Here is a 23514-nt window from a genome sequence, read left to right on the forward strand (position 1 = left end):
AAATTTAGTGCTATGCCTACTCTCAAGTCTCTTGCCTACAATATTCTGATATAGGAAACCACCTACTTTTTTTCTGCACTGTATTTCCATTCTTTTAACTTGATTCATTATCTTTTCATTATCTGTGTTTCAAATCATAATCTTATTTATTTTCCAGAGCGCCGTCATCCTCCTCCGTTCCAATCGTTCTTGTTAGTTTTGAATCAATAAAAATTAATATGAAAGAGCCTAATTTCCTGTTAGGTTGTTGGCATATTAGAAACAGGATAGATCCTAGTAAAAACACTTGTGGTACTCCACTTATAATCCTTATTTCCATTATGTAGGAAAAAACACAGACAAGTTATCCACAGGCCTTAACCCCTTAACTGCGTTGCCTCCAAATGTGACACCCCCGCAGTGCGCAGGAAATAAATTCTCTGGAAAAAATTCTTTTTTCTTTTTAAAGTGTCAAAAACCCTTCCCTCAGTATGGGTATGTAAAAAAAAAGTCGAAATTGTACTTACTTTGGCTGCTATGGGGTCCGGAAGTTGGGGCGTGACGTCATCATTCCCCGTGCGCCTGTGCCATAAGCTCTCGGGGGCGGTGGGGCGCTCGGGGCGGGGCGCGCGAGTTGCCGCGAATATATTTTCGTTCATTTTTTGCGCACCTTTCCAAATACATTTTCATTGTTTTTATGTGCCAATCCAATGTATAATGAACACGTACACTATAATATCGCAGTACAACATCCGTACTGTCCGTAGACACTGTGTTACGTGCATGAAACTTGTGTACACATATGCAGCACATATTTACTATGTATCATGCTAATTTGTGTATATATACAATCTATTTACACACTATACACTGTCACACATTATATACATTCACCATCAACACATTCAGAACACAGCGTAGCAGCTGCTTCGTATGGGCCAATATCAGCTGCCTCGTATGGGCCAATAGCAGCTGCCCCGTATGGGCCAATAGCAGCTGCCCCGTATGGGCCAATAGCAGCTGCCTTATATGGGCCAATAGCAGCTGCCTCGTATGGGCCAATAGCAGCTGCCTCGTATGGGCCAATAGCAGCTGCCTCGTATGGGCCAATAGCAGCTGCCTCGTATGGGCCAATAGCAGCTGCCTCGTATGGGCCAATAGCAGCTGCCTCGTATGGGCCAATAGCAGCTGCCTCGTATGGGCCAATAGCAACTACCTCATATGGGCCAATAGCAGCTGCCTCGTATGGGCCAATAGCAGCTGCCTCGTATGGGCCAATAGCAGCTGCCTCGTATGGGCCAATAGCAGCTGCCTCGTATGGGCCAATAGCAGCTGCCTCGTATGGGCCAATAGCAGCTGCCTCAATTGGGCCAATAGCAGCTGCCTCGTATGGGCCAATAGCAGCTGCCTCGTATGGGCCAATAGCAGCTGCCTCGTATGGGCCAATAGGAGCATTTGGCCATGAACACATTCAGAACACCTCGAGTGAGAGCAGCCACACCCAGTCAGTCTCCCTCACTCCAACATCTTACTCGCCAACATTGCTCCTCCCACCATATTGTTATAGTTCTTATTACACATGGTCTATATACCTATCTACATGTTTTATTTACCAGAACTATGCAAGTAAGCCGGTATTGTGTCCAAACAGTACAGTGGCCACCATACACTGCATGAAAAATCACACAGCAGACGACGCTACGATTACGTCACCTCCCTCACCAAAATAGCTCCTCTCAACATTCTCCTGTTGCTGTTCTTACACTATATACACACACTATATATACCCATGTACATATGTGTTGCCCATAGTGAACAACTAAGCTAGTATGGTGAGCAAAGCAAGAGTGGCAGCCACACACACACGATGAGGTTACCTCAATTCTCGCCCTCCCTCCCTCATCAAAATTCCTCCTTCCACAATACTACGCACAACGCTAATTATAACCACAATCCTGCTATTATCACAATCCTGGTCACTAATTCCTGTAAATGAATAATTGACCACACGTTTATTTTGAAAAGGAACCTAAGAAATCATTTGAAGATTCCTAGATGAACGAAATAATGCTGTGGTGCTGTGGCTAGCGCTGTGAACATCGTGAACAGCATAGAATCACTGAGATTTGAACATTGTACCCAGTCATTATCACACTCAGGCTCTAATATAACACTATCATAGCTAAATAATACAAGTTATATATATATTTTGACATTATTAGGCGATGCTGTGGTCACATGCTGAACAGCAGTGCTGTGCGCTCATGCTGCGAGCGCCAGCCTTGGTTGCTCACACACTACTGAGGCTCCCACACCCGGGAATGTGGACCACGATTTTTTTTAAAGATGGCGTCTGTTTACAAGAGCCCTGAGGAAGCTGATGTGAACCCCATGTAGCCGCGGGAGTTTTGAATGGAACGTGAAAAATACAAATACCCGGAGGCGCGTTGCGCAAACCAGACGTGAGCCTGCAGGCGTGTTGCGCAGTTTAAGGGTTAAAGTTAGTCACTACGACATAGAATATTTAACACAATTTCACTTTTTCACCTTCCTAGATAATGTTCACAAGATGTTCTGTCAATTATGAACATTCAGGTAACCATGCAGATTACTTGGTTACTGGAACGAAGGATAACTGTGTAGTCGGGGTGAGCTATTCCACAAAAAAAGAAATGGTCAAAATGGGTGATGTTTGCACGAGAGTGACAGACCAGTGCCCAGTTTCAGTCCAAATTAAATGTACATCTTTTTCAATATCTTTAATTTCTTGACTACACTACTTTGCATTTAAGCCCAATATAATAATTTTAACTTTGCTAATACTTACAAAAGTATAATTTGTTCTTTAATAACTAAAAAAAAAAATTCAAACCGTTTTCTAATTTCTTTGAAGACAAAGTTAATTACTCATGAACCTTCTACACTTTCCCAAAAGTAGACTGGCACAAAAACGTGTAAAAAATAATGAGAATATTTGCCCGTAGCTTTCCAATATTCTGCAAATACCAACACTATTTCATATACAATCCTTGCAATATCTCATCCATATCTGCTGCATACTATTATACAGTATAGGTTAAACTAAAATACACAAAATATACAATTTCAAGACATGTATTACAAACCACAAACTATGCAACATTAACTCGCAAACACAGCATGAAATTCAATATGCTCCTTGAAATCAGGAAAATGACATCGTCCCAATATTCAAGAAAGGAACATACAAATTCCTTGCAAAGTGTTGAAAAACCTGAAAGTGCTACAATAGTATCACCAAGGTAAGAAAAATTAGGAGTGTATTAGATACAGGAGCAGGCTGGACTTGATGGATGGGTACTGAACTAAGTAAAGGAATAACTAACAGAAAGGAAATGGTAGGTCATTGTCAGAGATGAAATACATTAAGAGTTAAGCTATAAAGGTTAATGGAGTTCAAGGCAATAACAACTAAGGATAAAACAACCAGAGAAGACAATCACACCATGCAAATACCCCGAGGAACAGATAATACTAACCTTTTTCAAATGAAAATAATATGAGGAGGAGGCATCAATGGAAATTACACACACACAGAGGCGTACACACAGATTACATACACACAAAGGCATAAAAAATTCCTGTATACAGTGACAGATGGTAAGCAAGTAGAATACACTGAATGAACAAATTACTGACAACATCTTCACCCACAGATTCAATACTCTACTAACACAATCTTCCTCACCACGAACAATGATAATCAAACATACATATATACATTTTTTAACACACTCATCAAAGCAAAGCTTCTCTTACCAGTGATATTGTGTTTATGTCTGGCCAGAAGGACTCTGGGATTGGCCAGAAGCCCGATGGACTTCCTCGCTGTGCTGGTCTTGGAACATATATCATCTTCCGACAATTATGCCACGCATTACTCTGAGGGTTTGGAGGAGGAAGGGGCATAGAGTTTGGTGTATGTGGACGGCTGCCATTCTGTAGCATATGACCCAACATACCACCTCCCCCAAGCCCCCCACCTCCTAAACCTCCATTACTTTCTACATTATTCTGCTGATTTTCTTTGTCAACTTCTATTACATCAGGAGTTTCTTTACCTGTCAACAAAAAATTACAATTAAATGCGATTTAAACACGTGAGGTTAGATAAATTATAACGGGGAATAATATTTGAAGCATGGACATAGTAAGTGTTTCAGGAAATTCCCATATCTTATAAAATTACCCCTTAATGATGTCACCATTACAACAAAAGTATTCCATTTAATAAATATAACAATTATCCCTAATAAAATATTTATATACCGGTAGTTACAAATGTCCCGAGAGATCACAAGAAGTGAATCAAGTCGGTCAAAAAACAATTATACAGTATATATATATATATATATACAGTATATATATCCAGTACCTGTATATGCAAAATCCAATACATTACACGACCTCAAAGTGAATAGGTGTCAAATGTGTAGTAATTAAATTTGGAGAACAGTGGAACTGATCCTGAAACAGTACCTCCCAATATTCTTATTACAAGTATAAAACTAACATCTGAATAAAAATAAAGCTCAAAATTACCGTATTTGCTAGTGTACAAGTTGCCTTTTTTTTTATTTTTAAATGTATTCAAAATTTTCCCTGCGTCTAATACGGCCGTTTTATGGATGTGAAACCACGCACCATAGGCTAGGGAGCCAGACGAGCATACTGGGCAAGTTCACTAGGCACAAAAATCGTTGGTAATAAATATTGAAAACAAGCAAAGTTATTAGTCTTATCACAAACTTACGAAAAATTGTTTACGATATACGTCGGCAGTTATGAAGGGAGCTCACATTATCTCACCACTTTACCCAGCATACATAACCCACACCTGATAAATGTCATACATTATTTAATGACTTACCTTTAAAAGAAACATTTATTCATTATCTAAATGAAAAATGCTCCCAGAAATTTGAAATGAATGTTAAACTTTCATCCGTCTATCAGTCATTTGCAATGAGTAAATGACAACAAAACGAGAGCACTGATGATGTGCCACCGCTGGGTGCACCGCCCTGGTGGCCTGATGTGGCAACACAAAACATCACATCAAGAGACACAAGTTTCACATCCTGTATAGTAATTCTCTTGGCCAAAATATAAACAACTAAACAGCTGATCTTAGAGGCGTTAAGAGTTGGGTACAAAAACCAATTTAAAATATTTTTCAATAAAAGTATGATGAAACCTACTAAAATAGTTTTTTTTACACAAAATCTCTTCGTATGTATGCGAGGGTGCGTCTTTTACACCGGCAAATACGGTATATAGTGTTTGTCATGATCCCCAAGGCACAAGTAGACCAAAACGGAACCAATTCTCTATTCATTCTTTATAAATCCAAAAATATCAATATACCTTAACAGAATTAGCTCTGGCAAAAAAAATATGATATAAAAAAAACTGCCTACTGCTGTAATTTTGTCTAAGATCATCCAGCATACAAGGTACTTAGGAATTGATGTAGCATGTATTGCAAAATTCCACTCATTGTTATAACATTATACACAAGGACCAGCGATGAATAATATAGGTACTGTAGTTTCAAAACGGTCACCAGAGCTACTTTCCAGGATTTCTACGGGGACCGTCATATTAAAAGTTTACAGCCAATGTATATCCATCGTCTGGAAGTAAAGTGGTGGAAAAAAGTTAAAAAACCAGATAAACAATATTATACAGGTAACAGTTCCCTGGATCATCTATTCCAACAAAATAAATGCAGGTAGATACAACTTAGAATTTTACAACTACAGAAGACCCTATTAAAACACTGTCATTCCTTTGAATCACATAAACCTAAATTATAGTGTCCAGTAAACAAACAAAAGCAAAAATTAAAATTTAATATTTACCATCAAGGTTGACTGGTGGTGGGTCAGGGCCAATTTTTTCAAAATTTATAACTACACCACTCTGAACTTTCTGTACCAGGCTGTCTATACACTGTTGAAACATTCTATGTGAACGCACTGCATATGATCGTCCTGTTGAAAGAAACCAGAGTACATTATATATACAGTATATATATACACACACACACACACACACACACACCGGTTTTTGACCGTCGCTCTACTTGGACGGTAGAGCGACGGTCTCGCTTCGAGCAGGTCGGCGTTCAATCCCCGACCGTCCAAGTGGTTGGGCGCACCATTCCTTTCCCCCGTCCCATCCCAAATCCTTATTTTATGGTTACTTATAGCTCAGTCGATTAAGGTACTGTCTGGGATGCTCCCGGACGCAGGTTCGAATCCTCATCACGGCCCTTGTGGATTTGTTCATTTGTTCTTAAAGTTACTTATACTTGTAAGACAATTCCACTTTATGCCGCCGTGAAAATAACTTTGAGATTAGAACAAAAATGCATTTTTAAGACATGTATGTATACAAGCGTATGTATGGCCTCACGCACATAGGGTCCGAGGTTCGAGTCTCCTAGAACCCAGGTAAATGGAATGAATGTATACTCTTTGATATTTGAAGACCACTATTTGAGGGGTGACAGGTAAGCTTCTATCATGGATGAAAAATTTTCTGACTGATAGAAAAATGAGGGCAGTAATCAGAGGCAATGTATCGGAATGGAGAAATGTCACAAGTGGAGTACCACAGGGTTCAGTTCTTGCACCAGTGATGTTTATTGTGTACATAAATGATCTACCAGTTGGTATACAGAATTATATGAACATGTTTGCTGATGATGCTAAGATAATAGGAAGGATAAGAAATTTAGATGATTGTTATGCCCTTCAAGAAGACCTGGACAAAATAAGTATATGGAGCACCACTTGGCAAATGGAATTTAATGTTAATAAATGTCATGTTATGGAATGTGGAATAGGAGAACATAGACCCCACACAACCTATATATTATGTGAGAAATCTTTAAAGAATTCTGATAAAGAAAGAGATCTAGGAGTGGTTCTAGATAGAAAACTATCACCTGAGGACCACATTAAGAATATTGTGCAAGGAGCCTATGCAATGCTTTCTAACTTCAGAATTGCATTTAAATACATGGATGGCGATATACTAAAGAAGTTGTTCATGACTTTTGTTAGGCCAAAGCTAGAATATGCAGCTGTTGTGTGGTGCCCATATCTTAAGAAGCACATCAACAAACTGGAAAAGGTGCAAAGACATGCTACTAAGTGGCTCCCAGAACTGAAGGGCAAGAGCTACGAGGAGAGGTTAGAAGCATTAAATATGCCAAAACTAGAAGACAGAAGAAAAAGAGGTGATATGATCACTACGTACAAAATAGTAACAGGAATTGATAAAATCGACAGGGAAGACTTCCTGAGACCTGGAACTTCAAGAACAAGAGGCCATAGATTTAAACTAGCTAAACACAGATGCCGAAGAAATATAAGAAAATTCACCTTCGCAAATAGAGTGGTAGACGGTTGGAACAAGTTAAGTGAGAAGGTGGTGGAGGCCAAGACCGTCAGTAGTTTCAAAGCGTTATATGACAAAGAGTGCTGGGAAGACGGGACACCACGAGCGTAGCTCTCATCCTGTAACTACACTTAGGTAATTACACTTAGGTAATTACACACACACACACACACACACACGTGTGCCAATTCCTTAAATACAAACATTGTAAATCTACTCAACGTCAGTCATTGGATAAGAAGATAAGGGAAGAAAACAGAGATCTTGGGTAGTTTCAGCCATAACCATAAGCCATAACCTAAAAGTTTTAGGTTATGGCTTACATAATTGGGAAAGAATAGAGCCAAAATGCAGTGGGATCTTGGTATAATGAAATGTATTTAAAAAGCTCCACTTGACAATATATGTCCCTTCAGGTTAAGTAACCAGAGACCACATGGGACTACAATTATACCACTCGTCATCCTTCATGAGCCCTCATTTGATCTAAATGAGCAAGAAGGACCTGCCTCCATAACTATCTGTTAAGGGTCCCCATATTAGACATTCAGATATTGATCTACCAAACTAACAACCTCAGCTTGATTATGAACATAACTCTCCCCAAAATATACCCAACTGAACCATGAACAAATCTTGCCCAGTTATGACAATATGCACCCCGAAGACCAACCAGCTCCTAAGAGGCCTCCTTTTGTACCCAGAAAGCAATATGAGCAAAGAATACATGATCCCAGCAACAAAAACAATACATGTACCTGCTAACATGCTAGGAGGCAACCAGCCTCTGAACCGTGCTTCACCTATGCAGATGTGTAACCACAACCTCACAATTAGGGAACAGCCAGGCCTACTTAGGAGACAAGAAACAGTGGAATTGCAGAAACTAAATGCAAAACTGAAAAACATGGGTATCTGGAAATGGCGTTCCAGGGCACCGAAGTAAAAATTACTGTACGTATCTGAAATGGGCAGGCACAAACGAAAACCTCACCACCTGGAACACCAAGCCCACAATCCAAGGACCAAGACCTGATCCCTAAATCTTTTCTGAAAAATCCCAGGCACCAATGCTCTTTCCTGACCAAGATGCCAAGGGACCAGAGACAGAGCCAACTCCAAACCAGTGTTCTAGCCTGGGCAAGGCCAAGGCTAGAACACTGTTTACACAATGTAGTTTACACAATGACAAAGACAATGGCTACCCACAGCTGGAGTCATCTCCTGCATCTGGCCCAACTCCTCCGCAAGAGCAAATGTGACTTCCAAGCCTCTGGACTACGCCTAAAAAATAAAGGTGCCTCAAATAATAAATTTGGCAGAGAGGCACAAGGAGATCTGTGTAAACAAGGACAGAGTCCAGAAGCCCAACCAAACAAGGAACAAGGAGCAAATTCAAGGGACAAGTGTCTCAAAGTTTACCACAGCTGGAAATACATATTGCCGTAACAAATCACTGCCAGAGTCCAAGCCCCAAAAGAGACCTGGTAAAACAAGAGACCAGCAAACACATTCCCCAATCCATAAATGAAGGACAGTGTTACGAACCTGATATAGACTATAGAAATTCTGTCTATAGAAAATCTATAGAAAATGGACTATATGAAATTCTGTCTTATCATTAAGTTAAGAAACTGACATGGCTAGAAGGAGCAAGTCTCTTTCCTACTAGAAATATAATACAAATGTTTAATATCATACTGTATCTATTTTTAGCCCCATCTGACCCAATTTGGGAAGTGTTAAAATTTAGATACTCCTATGAAAGGACTAATCAGTCACCAGCAGTATTATTATTATCATTATTATTAACCCCTTTTTCTACTTCAGTGAAATGGGGAGGTGCTCGCTAAGTAAGAACAGACCAGCAATGAGGAACACTAGGATGATATTCAGCTATGCCAAACCTTCCACTATTGGAAGTGCTATATCAAGGTAAATTTGAACCACTAAACTGCAGGATAACCACACTTTATCTTTCAGTCCAGTGCAAGATAACCAGCTTTAAAACATTACCTGCTGGTCTAAATCCAAAGATTTTGCAAGATGTTAGAATCACAAGAATTATATATAATCTAGGTCGCATGCCAGATGCCTACTAATTACTTTTTAGAACTGGATAATTATTTCCCCAATACTGGCGAAGTTTAACTTTCATAGTTGATTTAAATTTTGTCCTTGGGTCAAACATTCAGCAAATGCACAAACTACTGGTAAAAATTAAAATCATCACACAAACAGAAATAGCTACCCATAAAATGTAAATACAATTGAAATGTTATAGTTGTTTATTACCTCCAGTCTGCTCGCACAATTTATCTAGTGGCGAGTTATCACTAGGAACCAGTCCCATTGGATCAGGAGCAGGGGTGCCAGTTAGTCGCAGAACTAGCCCAAATAACCGCTGGTCCCAACGAAAGATCTCTTTGGTAAGGTCGGCACCAGGAATGGGATTTACTTTAGGCAGAGGGAAGATCTAAAAAGAGAAAACAAGAATCAACATTTTTGGTGTGAGAAAATGCTGCAAAACTAGTGACTGGAATTATGTCAACTTTTCAATTTGTTTGCAATTTACACATATATACATGATGAAAAAAATATGTAATTAAATGCTATGAATACAAGGAATAGTTCTAATTTAGTTTAATTTCAAGAAGACCTTATAAATTTGACAAAAGATTAAACATTTAATTCAATATTAAAAAAAATTATATTTTTAAATATCTGTTTTTCCCATTTTCCTCCCCATTCTTAGTTGTGGGTTTAGTACAGAGAATTGTGTCAGTAACTCAGCTGCTTACTGGAGTTTCTTTGAACTGTGTTCAGCCGTTTAAAAGTACAGTTTGTGTCCAACAAAAAAAAAAAGTCACCAAATCACATGGAGGAAAAAAAATTATATATGGCAATATGGGCACAGAAGAAAACTGTAAACAGTGACTGGAGAAGTGTAAGGGTCCAAAGGATTAATGAACAGCACTTCTGAAATTTGTGCAATACATTTTATTTTTGTCATGTTAGATCCCCCCAGGCAGATCAAGGTTCATAATCCTGAATGATGACCGTTTCACACGCCAACCCATTTTTGGGTCGTAGTCACTACCACCGAGTGGAATTACAAGTTTTAATGACTAGCCAATAGATACATATTATAGCTAAACTATGGAAATTAACTGCATTATAAAATAATACAGTACTAGGTTTCAAACTAATGACTCAAATCATGACCTATGCTCTATTTGTTGTTCTGGAAACTGGAAAATATTGGAGGGGTGACAGGTAAGCTTCTAATATGGATGAAAGATTTTCTGACCGATAGAAAAATAAGGGCAGTGATCAGAGGCAATGTATCGGACTGGAGAAATGTCACAAGTGGAGTACCACAGGGTTCAGTTCTTGCACCAGTGACGTTCATTGCCTACATAAATGATCTACCAGTTAGTATACAGAATTATATAAATATGTTTGCTGATGATGCTAAGATAATAGGAAGAATAAGAAACTTAGATGATTGTCATGCCCTTCAAATAGACCTGGACAAAAGAACCATATGGAGCACCACTTGGCAAATGGAATTTAATATGAATAAATGCCATGTTATGGAATGTGGAACAGGAGAACATAGACCCCACACAACCTGTAAATTATGTGAGAAATCTTTAAAGAATTCTGATAAAGAAAGAGATCTAGGGGTGGTTCTAGATAGAAAACTATCACCTGAGGACCACATAAAGAACGTTGTGCGAGACGCCTGTGCCACACTTTCTAACTTCAGAATTGCTTTTAAATACATGGATGGCAAAATACTAAAGAAATTGTTTACGTCTTTTGTTAGGCCAAAGCTAAAACATGCAGCAGTTGTGTGGTGCCCATATCTTAAGAAGCACATCAACAAACTGGAAGAGGTGCAAAGACATGCTACTAAGTAGCTCCCAGAACTGAAGGGCAAGAGCTACAAGAGGTTAGAGACATTAAATATGCCAAAACTAGAAGACAGAAGAAAAAGAGGTGATATGATCACTACGTACAAAATAGTAGCAGGAATTGATAAAATCGATAGGGAAGATTTCCCGAGACCTGGAACTTCAAGAACAAGAGGTCATAGATTGAAACTAACTAAAAGCTGCTGAAGAAATGTAAGAAAATTCACTTTCGCAAACAGAGTGGTAGACGGTTGAAACAAGTTAAGTGAGGTGGTGGAGGCCAAAACCGTCAGTAGCGTCAAAGCGTTATATGACAGTGCTGGGTAGACAGGACACCACGAGCGTAGCTCTCATCCTGTAACTACACTTAGGTAATTACACACACACACACACCACTACACCATGACATGGTAAAAGCAATGCAACCTGGGATTCAACCGAATTCCAGGTTGCATTGTGCTTGGGAGCGTGCTTGGAAGTACTCAGAGCATAGGTTTGAATCCTCGACATGGCTCGTGCCGATTTTCTCACCGACACATCACGTTAATGTGGTTTCTTTGTGCATTTTAAGAGAAACATTGGAGTTGAACTCCTGGACCACAGCTAGAATGCATGGGGGGCAATGTGTGAAACCCCTGGCTTGACTTCAGTGGAAGCCTCAGGACCCGTACAGGATTCAGTTGAATCACAGGTTACAGTGCTTTTATTATGTTGTGGTGTAGTGGTCTAAGACATGTGCTTGGGAGTACCCAGAGCATAGATTTGAGTTTTCCTCAAGGCTTCTACCAATTTTCTCAATAAAAATACAAAAAAAAATAATAATTTTATATTTTTGTTCTTTTGTTTTGTGGATTTGTTCTTTGATATATCATTTACAGTGATGTGTAATAATAATAATAATAATTGGACAGTTGAGAGGAAAGGACTGCACATACACTCACAGAAACTATACTTCATGCATTTATGGATGTTACAATTGTGACACTGTACTCACGTCATCCTGAACACCTTGCTGAGATGAAAGTTTCCCACCATCTGTTATGATGATTATCACAGAAGGCTCCAGGAAAAATGGACTTCTTCCCGTACCATAGGTATCAATACCTATTAACAATAACACAGTATGAATACGGTATCAGAGGCATTTACATAAATGAAAATTTTGCATAGCTTTTTACCTATTCAATTTTGAAATCATACTAGTAAATAAAAGCTGATGGCTGACAAAAAGCATCTTCAAAAAAAGTCTTACTTTCATTTAATTTCTCTACATCAGTACTTTGCACTTTATTCAACTTTATTGCACTAATTTGACTAATGCAAACAAGGTCCTTTACCTAAAAGAAAATAACAAACAAGACAATACAGACATGCATTTGATCATTAATTTGGCAACTTAGTGTTTCGATTGTGAATATTATTTGATGAACATGCATGCATTGTGTGCGCTTACCCAACTGTGTTTACATAAATGTAATTACCTAAGTTAATTGCCTAGGTGCAAGTTACAGGGAGGAGAGCTTATACACAAGCTTATACACCGAGTTGAGCTTTATGTACACCTAATAAAAAAAAATTATTACAGTACATGTACAGAAAACTCAATTCTTCAGGTCCTTATATTTTCGTTTTTATTCAATTCCTCCCCTCCTCAAAAATCTCTGCTATTTTCTTGGTGGTTAGTGCAAGCTTACCTTAACAAATCACACTGGAATGGAATCCTTGGTGGGCCAAATAAATTACCAAGCCGAACAAATCTGGCTGAAACAGAATACGGGTCTGCTCCATTTGGCTCTCTTTAGACCAGCACAACTTGCCTAGGCATACTGTACAGTACCAATATTTCCTATTTTGTGCAATTTTGTTTTTTAAATATTTATTTGTCTTTAGTTCAATACCAAATACCAATTCTAAGAATTATGAAAAAAATAAAGTTTAATGCTACTAGAGAAAACTGGTAGCAAAATTTAAGAAAGAAAGAAAGCAAAAGAAATTTTAGCACGGGCCAGGGGCCTCGTAGCCTGGTGGATAGCGCGCAGGACTCGTAATTCTGTGGCGCGGGTTCGATTCCCGCACGAGGCAGAAACAAATGGGCAAAGTTTCTTTCACCCTATGCCCCTGTTACCTAGCAGTAAATAGGTACCTGGGAGTTAGTCAGCTGTCACGGGCTGCTTCCTGGGGGTGGAGGCCTGGTCGAGGACCGGGCCGCGGGGACACTAAAGCCCCAAAATCATCTCAAGATAACCTCAAGATAACGGGTCAAACTGGTCAATTACACCAGTTTTTTTAGGGGTTTGTTTAACAGCAGGAGTACTTGTTTGTGGTTGGAAGATGGAGTCATCAGCAAACACTTGCGTGTAATCTGGGAATGAACAACTCAACAGTACAGTGTTACTTTTAGAAAATGCCACATAGATTCTTAGTACTGTACTTGCTCTTATATACACCCAGATGTTGTATGGCAAAGAACATTAAGTATTGCCAATGACTCAGAGCCATATTGCATACCAAGTCAATCTTTTGGAGAGAAGCCATGAATAATCACAAGATTATGTTAGCCCAATATAATTTTGTGATTACCCACATGCACTCAAGAGTATTTTCCCATCTTCTTCTTGAGGTTATCTTGAGATGATTTCGGGGCTTTAGTGTCCCCGCGGCCCAGTCCTCGACCAGGCTTCCACCCCCAGGAAGCAGCCCGTGACAGCTGACTAACTCCCAGGTACCTATTTACTGCTAGGTAACAGGGGCATTCAGGGTGAAAGAAACTTTTGCCCATTTGTTTCTGCCTCGTGCGGGAATCGAACCCGCGCCACAGAATTACGAGTCCTGCGCACTATCCACCAGGCTACGAGGCCCCATTTCACGAGGTCATCATGCATCATAACACTTCCTCATCCTATGTATACGATATGCATATAAAGCGCCAGTACTGTACACTCTCTCTCCCGTCATGACGTCGCATGCGAGTAGTATTTAAGGTTACATGAATAGATGAACACATTGGCAAGAAAATATTAATAATAATTATGTAAAATAAAAAAAAATACCTGATTGCATGCGATTGATATTAAGAACATCAAAAACATTCTTGATAGCCGGACCAAGAGTGGATAATCCTGTAGCCTTTATGTTCTTCAATTCATTCATAAAGGTTGCCAAATTTTCTTTCCAGCCAGCCTGTGAAATAAGCAGCAAAAAACAAAAATTATTTTAAAATTATATACCTTGTAAACAATTCCAATATGAAATAATTAACAAGACATGTGCCCTAATAAGCCTTAGTGGTGCATACACTTGTTACAGTAACATTGTAAATCCAATTTTTGTAAATGATCCAAATAGAGTATTTTATCAGAAGGTACAGGTAAATTTATCATGAAATATGGAATAAAGAAATTCATCTTTCATGAAAGTTTGTGAATCCAAGTCAACAAATTTTATTCACAATACCGTGCGTCTAAAATGCAAGACAGGTCTCGCTAACGATTTAAAATATTCATGTTTTGCATAGATGCCGTTTCAGTTTACTGAACATCAATTACCAAGATGAATGACCGAGACTATTTTTTGGGGAGCTTATGCACTTGCTTCATCTCCATTCAGTTGATTGAGCCATATGACCAGATTTCTTGACTATGGAACACTATGTTCCCCACTGAACAGAAAGATAGCTAATGAACATTTATTTCACCTGTACTTTTATGCCTAATGACCTCATTCACCAGTTTATATATTCCTCAAAGCCGTACAGTAGCTACTAAACTACACACTGGAATAGTGAGAACCCCATTAATCAGAACACTGTCCACTGGCAACGCAAGAATGAAATAAATGCTGTTTAAGTTGTATAACAAAATGTGTATTAAAAACAAATCCATTACCAAGATGTCTTTGTCCATACTAGTCAGTGGAACATAATTATTATAAAGTATAGAATGATCAAACCTTAAGTCCAGATAGTGTTTTTAATAAAATCCATTATGAACAGGTGAAGTTCTATTAAATACAGTAAAACACAGGTAGACAAAATAAGCAGTTACAGTATTTCTTCCCCCTTTTGAAAGTAAAAATTAGATTTTTACTATAGTTCATATAAAGTAGTTTTCTTGACACAACACTTTGTTACTACTGTACTTAGGATCAAGACAGACATGGCAGACTGGCATTCTGCACTGCCACAGGTAAGAACTTTTAAAATTGTTCCCACTGGGTCACACTGATGGTAGGGAAGATATTGGAATATTACTCTATCCAGTCCAGAAAGCAGTCAAAAGCTGAATGGTCCACAGATCACTATTCTTGGCTGCCACTAGAAAGACCCCCCAAACCAACTTCCTCATAATCTACTTTATCTCGAGGCTACAAAAAACACCACAAAGTACAGTGGAGAGGAAAATGGGAGCAACCGAGTGTACTGTTAAAAAAAGTGCTTGTCACAAAGGCAACAACCTAGTCATATCTATTCATATATTCCGACTACTCATTTTTCACCCAACCCGCCTCCCATACCTCTCTTTGGCGAGATGCCTAGCATGCTCAACTGGTCGCACCTGTTCACGAACCCAGCTTCATTTTGGTAGCATGTAGATATCGAAGACTTGTTCCCTCTTGATGTTTGAAAACAGTGACCATCCTGCCACCATATCACAATATATCAATAGCAAACCCAAGAGGAAACTGATGAATTTTCAGCAGAAAGTAGAACTTAAGGTAAATAAGTTTGCCCGTTATGCTCAAATTGAAAATGATAAAGCACAGCAGCAGAGAATAGAAGCCAGTCAGGTTAAAGTAAAGTGTAGTTACCCAAGTGGAGTTACAGGATGAGAGCTACACACAGTGTCCCGTCTTCCCAGCAATGTCATATAACACTTTTAAACCACTGGTGGTTTTGGCCTCCTCCAACTTAACTTGTTCCAACGGTCTACTACTCTGTTTGCAAAAGTGAACTTTCTAATGTTTTTTGACAGCTTTGTTTAGTTACCTTAAATCTATGACCTTTTGTTCTTGAAGTTCCAGGTTTCAAGAATACTTTATCAATTTTGTTGATTCCCATTACTATTTTGTATGTTGTGATCTTATCGCCTCTTTTTCCTTCTAACTTCTAGCTTAAAAATGATGTGCGACAGTGGTTGAGGCGAGATGAATCTATGAAACCAGTGCTACGATGGCTGCTCATAAAGCAGGCAAAGGCTTTCCTCAAGAAAATTAACATTAGGTGTTAAGAGCGAATATACTCACAAGTGGGAAGAGCACTTTAAACATCGTAATTGTATGAATAAGGTGTGAAAACACACGAGTACAAGGAATCAGATGCAGGAGATCTTGAGATCACGTAGGAGGATTTATCTCCTGAGCAAATATATAATGGTGACTAGATAAGTGTGTACAGGGCTGGCATTATTTGCACATGTACACTCAGAATTTAAAGTGTACTTCTCGGAAAATTTAAAGTCCTTCTAAGTATAAGCAGAATACAGGTAATTGGAATCTTACAGTACTGTGCCCAATGTAGATAACATGCATATCTATAAACGCAAGCTACCAGTTACAGAAGAAAAAAATATCCAATTGTGTTTAAAGGAACTAAGTTCCTCCATCACTTGTAAGGTTCAAAGCAATGTGCGTGTCCAGAGAAGTATTTCAAGGCTGGTATAAAGTTCATTTTGTCCCAGAGATGAAGGATCATTTTAGAAGTGTTAACCAGCCAGCCAATAGGGATGCTATTTCTTGATAACAGCCATCACATCCATATCAGGATGACATCAACAACCATCACCAACACAACCATCACTAGCAACAACAAAACCCCCACCATGAACATGACTCCGAGCCAGGGGTTACCAAGGTCAACACAGAAGCTCACTAACCCATATTTTTCAGTCCTGAACATACTGCAGTTCAAAACTAAAGGAAATATAAGTATTTTATAAACATCATTTGACGTAACTAAGCAATGGGTCCCTTCACCTGTTGCAATTGGCAAAGATATGTCAAACCAAAACAACTGGTGAACTAGGAGCCAAGGTAAGATATTTTGACTAAAACATTCAAACCCCCCCCCCAACCCCCTAAATATCTGCCATAACACCAACTGAAAAGTTCAACCTCAGTGCAAATTATCTAATGATCCACAGGTTTATTGCATTTTTAGCAGCATTCTGAACTTCAAGTACCAGTATTCTTGCCTAAAAAGTGGAGGGAACATTAATATTATTGTTCAAAAAGTGTTTTACAAAGTGAAAATAAAGAACAGAGTTCTAGAGAGCATAAACAACAATTCTCAAACTGTACCACCAAATTTGTCGAGTGTGGTTTTTGTTTACACGTGTTTTGCAGGAATCACTAAAACAACCCTAATCTTGCCCCCGTAGCATTTTCTATGTTGGAAAATAAATTAAAGCACACTAAATGGTCAACTTTTAATTTTCTATCAAGATCACCAAATAAACATTGTTTTTACAGAACTTTGTACTTTTATAATTAAATAGAGAATATACATGAGAAACTTGATTGCATTATTTGAAAGATTTTAATAATTAAAAATACAGTACCTGTATAGTTCAACTTCCTGGAATATTTAATGATGCCCCCAAAATGGCCATGTGATGATAGTCTTAAGCCTTGTGCACCATAATGTAAATTAAACATCTAAAAAAAAAATATGTCCAACCTATTTATAAACATATTTATAGTATTATTCTATTACTTCTACCTACCTACCTACCTATTGATGATTTTGAGGATCAACCAAGCCTCCTGGTTGCTAGCCTCATCATCCAGGCTGTTTATACTTGCAGCTCGCAGTCTGACGATGGCACCTCAGCCCGACTGATCAGGGATTATTTAAAGAAACTGGTCAAATGTTTGCTCAAAAGAAAGGTCATTTAATAATTCCCCTTATATTTGAATGGAAGGTATTGTAAAGGTCTTAGCCTTTTACACTTATAATTATAATATGCTGTACTTATTGCTCACAAGCATTTCATCGCAGGTATTTGGCATATACAGTACTGTATACAGTAGTACTACCTACACATGTTTTTACACTCAAGATTCTTAAGATTTTTGATCATTTGAAATATACTGTACAGTGGACTTTTAATCAGAATCTCCCACAGAAAATTGGGCTTTGTTAATTTCCCCCGATTGTACAAAGGGTTAAGATAACCAAGATTTACTGGATGATCGCAACATCACAGAATCTACAACATTTGCACTGGAAATAAATACCACCATTTAAGCAATACAATAAAAATAATAAACACTTAATTGCCAGAATTGCACTACAGCATTTGCATGTCAAAGGATGTGATATTTTTGTGGAAATCTACCTACTGAGTAGTCCTATGAGATGCATCCTGACCAAGTTAGCCTTGATTATTTTTTCTTTGTGCACTCTGACAATGTAAAGATCTATGACTAAAGGAATTTCATTGCTAAAATAACAAAATTAAAGTAAATTTGGTATTAATTTTTAGGAAACGATATGTTTAAGAGCAGCAGTTATCAGCCTGCAGGTAGTGTGAGCATGGTTATCAAGTATCGCAAAACAATATGGCAATCAAACCTGAATAATTTCCAATGTATGAAAATAATAATTTTATTGGTACTAGTACTTGATAATTGTACAGCACAGGCCACTCCTGATTCTACTTTGGCACTTAGTCCCTAACACCTGTATACACAACTTGGGTTTTTCTTTGGGTTTTTATGGTAAAACTTTTATACTGTATCTCTCTCAAATCAAGCGCATCGACTTTCCCATCCACAAAACTCTTGTGGATGAGAATTTTATGAAATTTGAAGGGAATTCAATTAAATTAATATTTAAGGAGATAAAGCACACAAAACAAAACAAAACTGTTGAATGTATTGACATACCTCACTCTGGTGGGTCCTTAGTGGCTCCTAGTTACTAACTACCTGTATAGCTCCACCCAATTCAATCCACACCAAGCACTTTTGAGTCATTTTAAGCCAAAACATGCCCTCCTCTATAGAGGCACAGGGAGCAGAGGATACTAGATCACTAATCTAGAAATAGCCACCAGAAAGGCGAGTGAGACAATACAGACAATTAGAAAGGTAAACAGAACATAGAAATGTGAACCGAGACATCAGACCAAACAAACCTCCAGGCCATGAAGTAGTTTCCTCGTTAGTTCTGCTTGCACAGCAGCAGGAGACCGTGTTCCCCAGCTCCTTGATTCCCTTCCCTAGCCTTGACCATCAGTCACAGCCACAGAGACAGGAAAACCAAAGCCATTAAATAGGGGGAAGGGAGGGTCCAAGGATCCACCAATAACCCATCAGAAAGATGCTTTTCATTACATTCAACATTGGCTTTCCGGGAGAAATCCTAAGGTGGCACCTTGTTGCAATGTCACCAAAGGAAAAGTGTGGAGGGGGGGGGGATTGGACTCGTCAACGGCAGCGTCGAGTATCAGCAACCCCCATGGAAGGGGAAATTAACGACGACTTAACTGCCCTAAAGCCACAGAAGCCCAGCACAGACCATATACAGTACATTCATTAAGTATCGAACCCCTAGCATTCTCCTGGACCACCAAAGCACAAGTATTTGCTGAAGATATTAGAAAACAACACGGACAAAGAGGAGAAATTTACTTACATCATGGGCCAAGCAAACTGTAGGCTGGCTAAACTTGACACTGCAGATGACTTTGGACAAATTGGCCCTGGACCAGAGACACCAGATCCAGTTTCCATCTTCCCTGCATACTACAATGAAGGCCACAATTGGACAACAAATGATGCACCCACCAGCCAAGCATCAGTCACCAAATGACCCCTTCAGAAATCAGCCATCTCATTCTTAGGCAGAAAGGAAGGAGCCCTGTAAATGAAGAAAGTGACCCCCCCCCCCAGGACCAAAAGAACAAGACCCCCACTCTGGCTGAAAAGGCAACTGAAAACCGAAGTGGGAAAGAAAACCAAATCAACCAAAGGCCAAGAAGGCTCAGCACCAAATGTATAATCTTGTCAAAAACCAGCAAACTCAAAATGCAGGGCATCTGAGCCTGACCAAGACTGCATGAAATAACAGAGCACCCTATCCCATAAAATGAACCCATCTAATAAGGCCACCACACACAAAGGTGTCTCAGTTAAGACCGAGGTCCAACTATGTCATGCCTCACAAGAATGGAAATGAAAACAATACGCCAACAGGCAGAATGGTGGGGACAAAGTCAGTGTCGAGAACAAAAGCCGGTGAACACTTAGGAAGCAACACACACTGCAGTATAAGACTCAAATGAGGGTTCCACATCACTCAACATGAGACAAGTGGGGGAAACCAGCACCAAATAAGCTGGAAAAAACAGGCACTGGGAAACATCACAAAACCCATGCTAACCTGCACATCTGCAAAAAATGCCCCAAAGTTAAGCACAATCCACTGCTTAACTAGGAGGTGGAAACAAGCCCACTATGAGTCTCCAAAAGTAAAAAATACCTGTTCACCTCAACCGAAGTTCATGCACTACTCAGGGTTAAGGTCCCTCAAGAGAAAGGAAACCAAGTGGCAGAGTCTTGAACCTTCTCAAGGACAATAACCAGACTGAAGGCAGCAGTAACACCAGCAGTAATTAGAAGGCAACCATAATCATATGCAACTGCAGTAAAATCTGAATCATGGTACAGTATATGCAAAAAGGCTAGCCCCTTGCTGAAGATTGAGCCCAAACAGCATTCATGCACCTGGAGCACCAGGTGCTTGAAAGAGCTGGCCATTCAGTACTTTTGAGTGGCCAGGGTTGCCATCTGTGGCAAAGTGTGTTGCTATCTAACAGTTTCCTGCCACTATAGTGTGTGTGGGGGGTTCATGTCAGGATTGCCAATGATGTTCGTGCAGTTGCTTGTTTTGTCATGCTCCACCTTCTATTGGGGTTTCCTTCAGATTACTGATGGTTGTCTAATATCCTAAGACTCCCCTTACGTCTACTCAAGTGGGCCAGATTTTGGTACTCTTGAATCTTGGAGCCTGGTGTAGTGACCTAGGTTTGAAGTCCCCCACTAAGGTGGCTTAAGTAGCCATGGAGAGGGCCATTCCAGAAATGGATAATATGCAATCATCCTAATGAAACAACATGCTCAAACCAGTAGCATGTGTAAAGAAACCCTTGTGCCAAGGTCTCAGTTATGACAAATTTTCAAAGCATTGCCAAGGTAGAGGGCTCATTCAGGAATAGTCGAACCAGCTGAAGATATCCCGGGTCAATATCTCAGAGAAGATATCCCTGGTTGAATCTTGCAAACAAAGCCAGATAAGAAAACCTTGGAATCGAGCAGATACCGATTGCAAAGTTTTAACATGCAACATGTCTGTGCACCATGACAAAGTGAACACTGAAGCATAGAACCCACTGCATAAGGAACAAGTCTCAACAACATCTAAACCAACTTAACTGGTTTCTGCAGAACCACATACAAAATGTAATGGACGACAGGCACAAAACTAGGTGACCACCTTCCCCGGCCCAATAGTACTAGCTGGAGTTGCCACCAGGTTGCAGTTTGTGAGGTTGTTGCTGAATATGCAATTTCTGAAAAAATTGTTGCTTATCTTAATGATCGTGAGTATTTGAAGGGATGTAGAAGTGATTCATTAGGATCTTAGGTGTTATCAAGTTACTCATTGGTGGATCGAAGTATGCTCTCTACTATGGTTCCTCGCTCCTGGACAAAATTTGCAAGGTTACTTGTCTGCGGATCTCGAAATCACTCCTGGCCTGGTGTACTAGCAATGGTCTTGATAGACCCAGTGCAAAGGTTTAGAAGACCTCCCGATTGGGTCTTTTTTGGAAATAATATATAACCACTACTGTTGGATGTACGAGGAGCCACCAAGGTTAAAACACACACATTTTTACATTGTGCAGCTATTTATGGTCATAAATGCATTCCTTATATACTTATATGTGCATAAAGGGATTGAACTTTAGCAGTGAAGAATGAAGGAGACGAGAGCTTGACTATTTTATAATTAAAAATAATGGTTAATGAAATTATTTAAGGAATTCTTTGATTGGGGGATGCACCAGTGCATCGTTGGAATATGAAGCTAAATACAGTGGATGATGATCAAGTGCAGTGGTGGGCAACCTTTGCAAGTTGAGTGCCAGAACTGTCAAATCTTTGATGCAAAATTTTCTCATCAGAATGGGAGTGTCAAGATCTCATTATATTTACAGCTTGAACGACCATTGATTATGACCACATAGGATCACAAGTTGCCTGTATCATAAATAATTTATCAAGTAGAAAATCTTTACCTTCAAATCAAAATTTTAGCGAACCGAAGGTAACAGCAGAACAATAGGTCTTTATAGGCAAAACCAGTATAAACTTCATACAATCTTATTTACATATGCAAAATAGTACTACATTAAGAATGTATAGTACTCTCCCCTCCCCCCATGTAATCTGGAAATAAAAAATCTGAATGCATAAATTCATGCTCTTAAGGTTTGCATTACATAATCAGCTTTTTAAATACAGTATTGGCAAACTACAAAACTCATTTTTCTGAATTATCAAAAGGGGATCCCGGTTCCAATTTTGCTAGTCTGAGACTGCCCAAATTTAGCTCTTCTTAGCCTAGCTGTCAATTTCTTTGCTTGGTACTGAAGAGCTTCCATTATATTTCCACAAGTACAGTATAATAAACCATAGGCAATATTTAGCAGAACAAACCAGTAAATTGCTCAAAGTGAAGATACCTTACATGGATGAAAAGTAAGGACCTACCAATAAAATCTAAAATATTTGTTAACTTCTTTCATTACACTGCCTGTTTTATTAGCCCCTCTTACTCTCAAGCCTTTGTGATCAATGGTCAATAGTTTTCAGAAGGCTTACTTCAAACAAAGTATTTATTTTTTACATTTATCAACACAATTATTTGCAACAACGTCCAGTTTAGACTAATCAGTTTAGACTAATCAATCTAGTTACTGAAAAAGTTTGATACTCAAATATGGCGTCACTAACTTAATACAAAAGTTACCATATTTGACTCAAATTAATTACACGGCCAGACGCAGACCCAGGTAATCAACAGTATCACCTGTAATGTTATTTAGACATCGGTGAACATTTACTTTTCTCTCTCTCACCATTCTTAGTGCACTTTTACCCC

General features: G+C 39.0%; 1 protein-coding gene across 3 annotated transcripts in view; it reads right to left on the reverse strand.

Moving 5' to 3' along the window:
• Positions 1 to 23514, reverse strand: part of IntS6 (integrator complex subunit 6) — a 49177-nt gene that overhangs the window by 17068 nt on the left and 8595 nt on the right. For 2 of the 3 annotated variants that reach the window (XM_045767195.2, XM_045767196.2), the window contains exons 3-7: positions 14399 to 14528; positions 12343 to 12452; positions 9724 to 9904; positions 5883 to 6014; positions 3778 to 4079 (exon numbers count right to left, since the gene is read on the reverse strand). In XM_045767195.2, the coding sequence (XP_045623151.1) occupies positions 3778 to 4079; positions 5883 to 6014; positions 9724 to 9904; positions 12343 to 12452; positions 14399 to 14528 (855 nt within the window). Of the gene's footprint in view, positions 1 to 3777; positions 4080 to 5882; positions 6015 to 9723; positions 9905 to 12342; positions 12453 to 14398; positions 14529 to 18075; positions 18180 to 23514 lie in introns of all 3 variants that reach the window. The other variant, XM_045767198.2, reaches the window with a different exon arrangement.

This window comes from Procambarus clarkii, chromosome 89 (genome assembly GCF_040958095.1).
Source record: "Procambarus clarkii isolate CNS0578487 chromosome 89, FALCON_Pclarkii_2.0, whole genome shotgun sequence".
In the NCBI taxonomy this organism is placed as follows: Eukaryota; Metazoa; Arthropoda; class Malacostraca; order Decapoda; family Cambaridae; genus Procambarus; species Procambarus clarkii.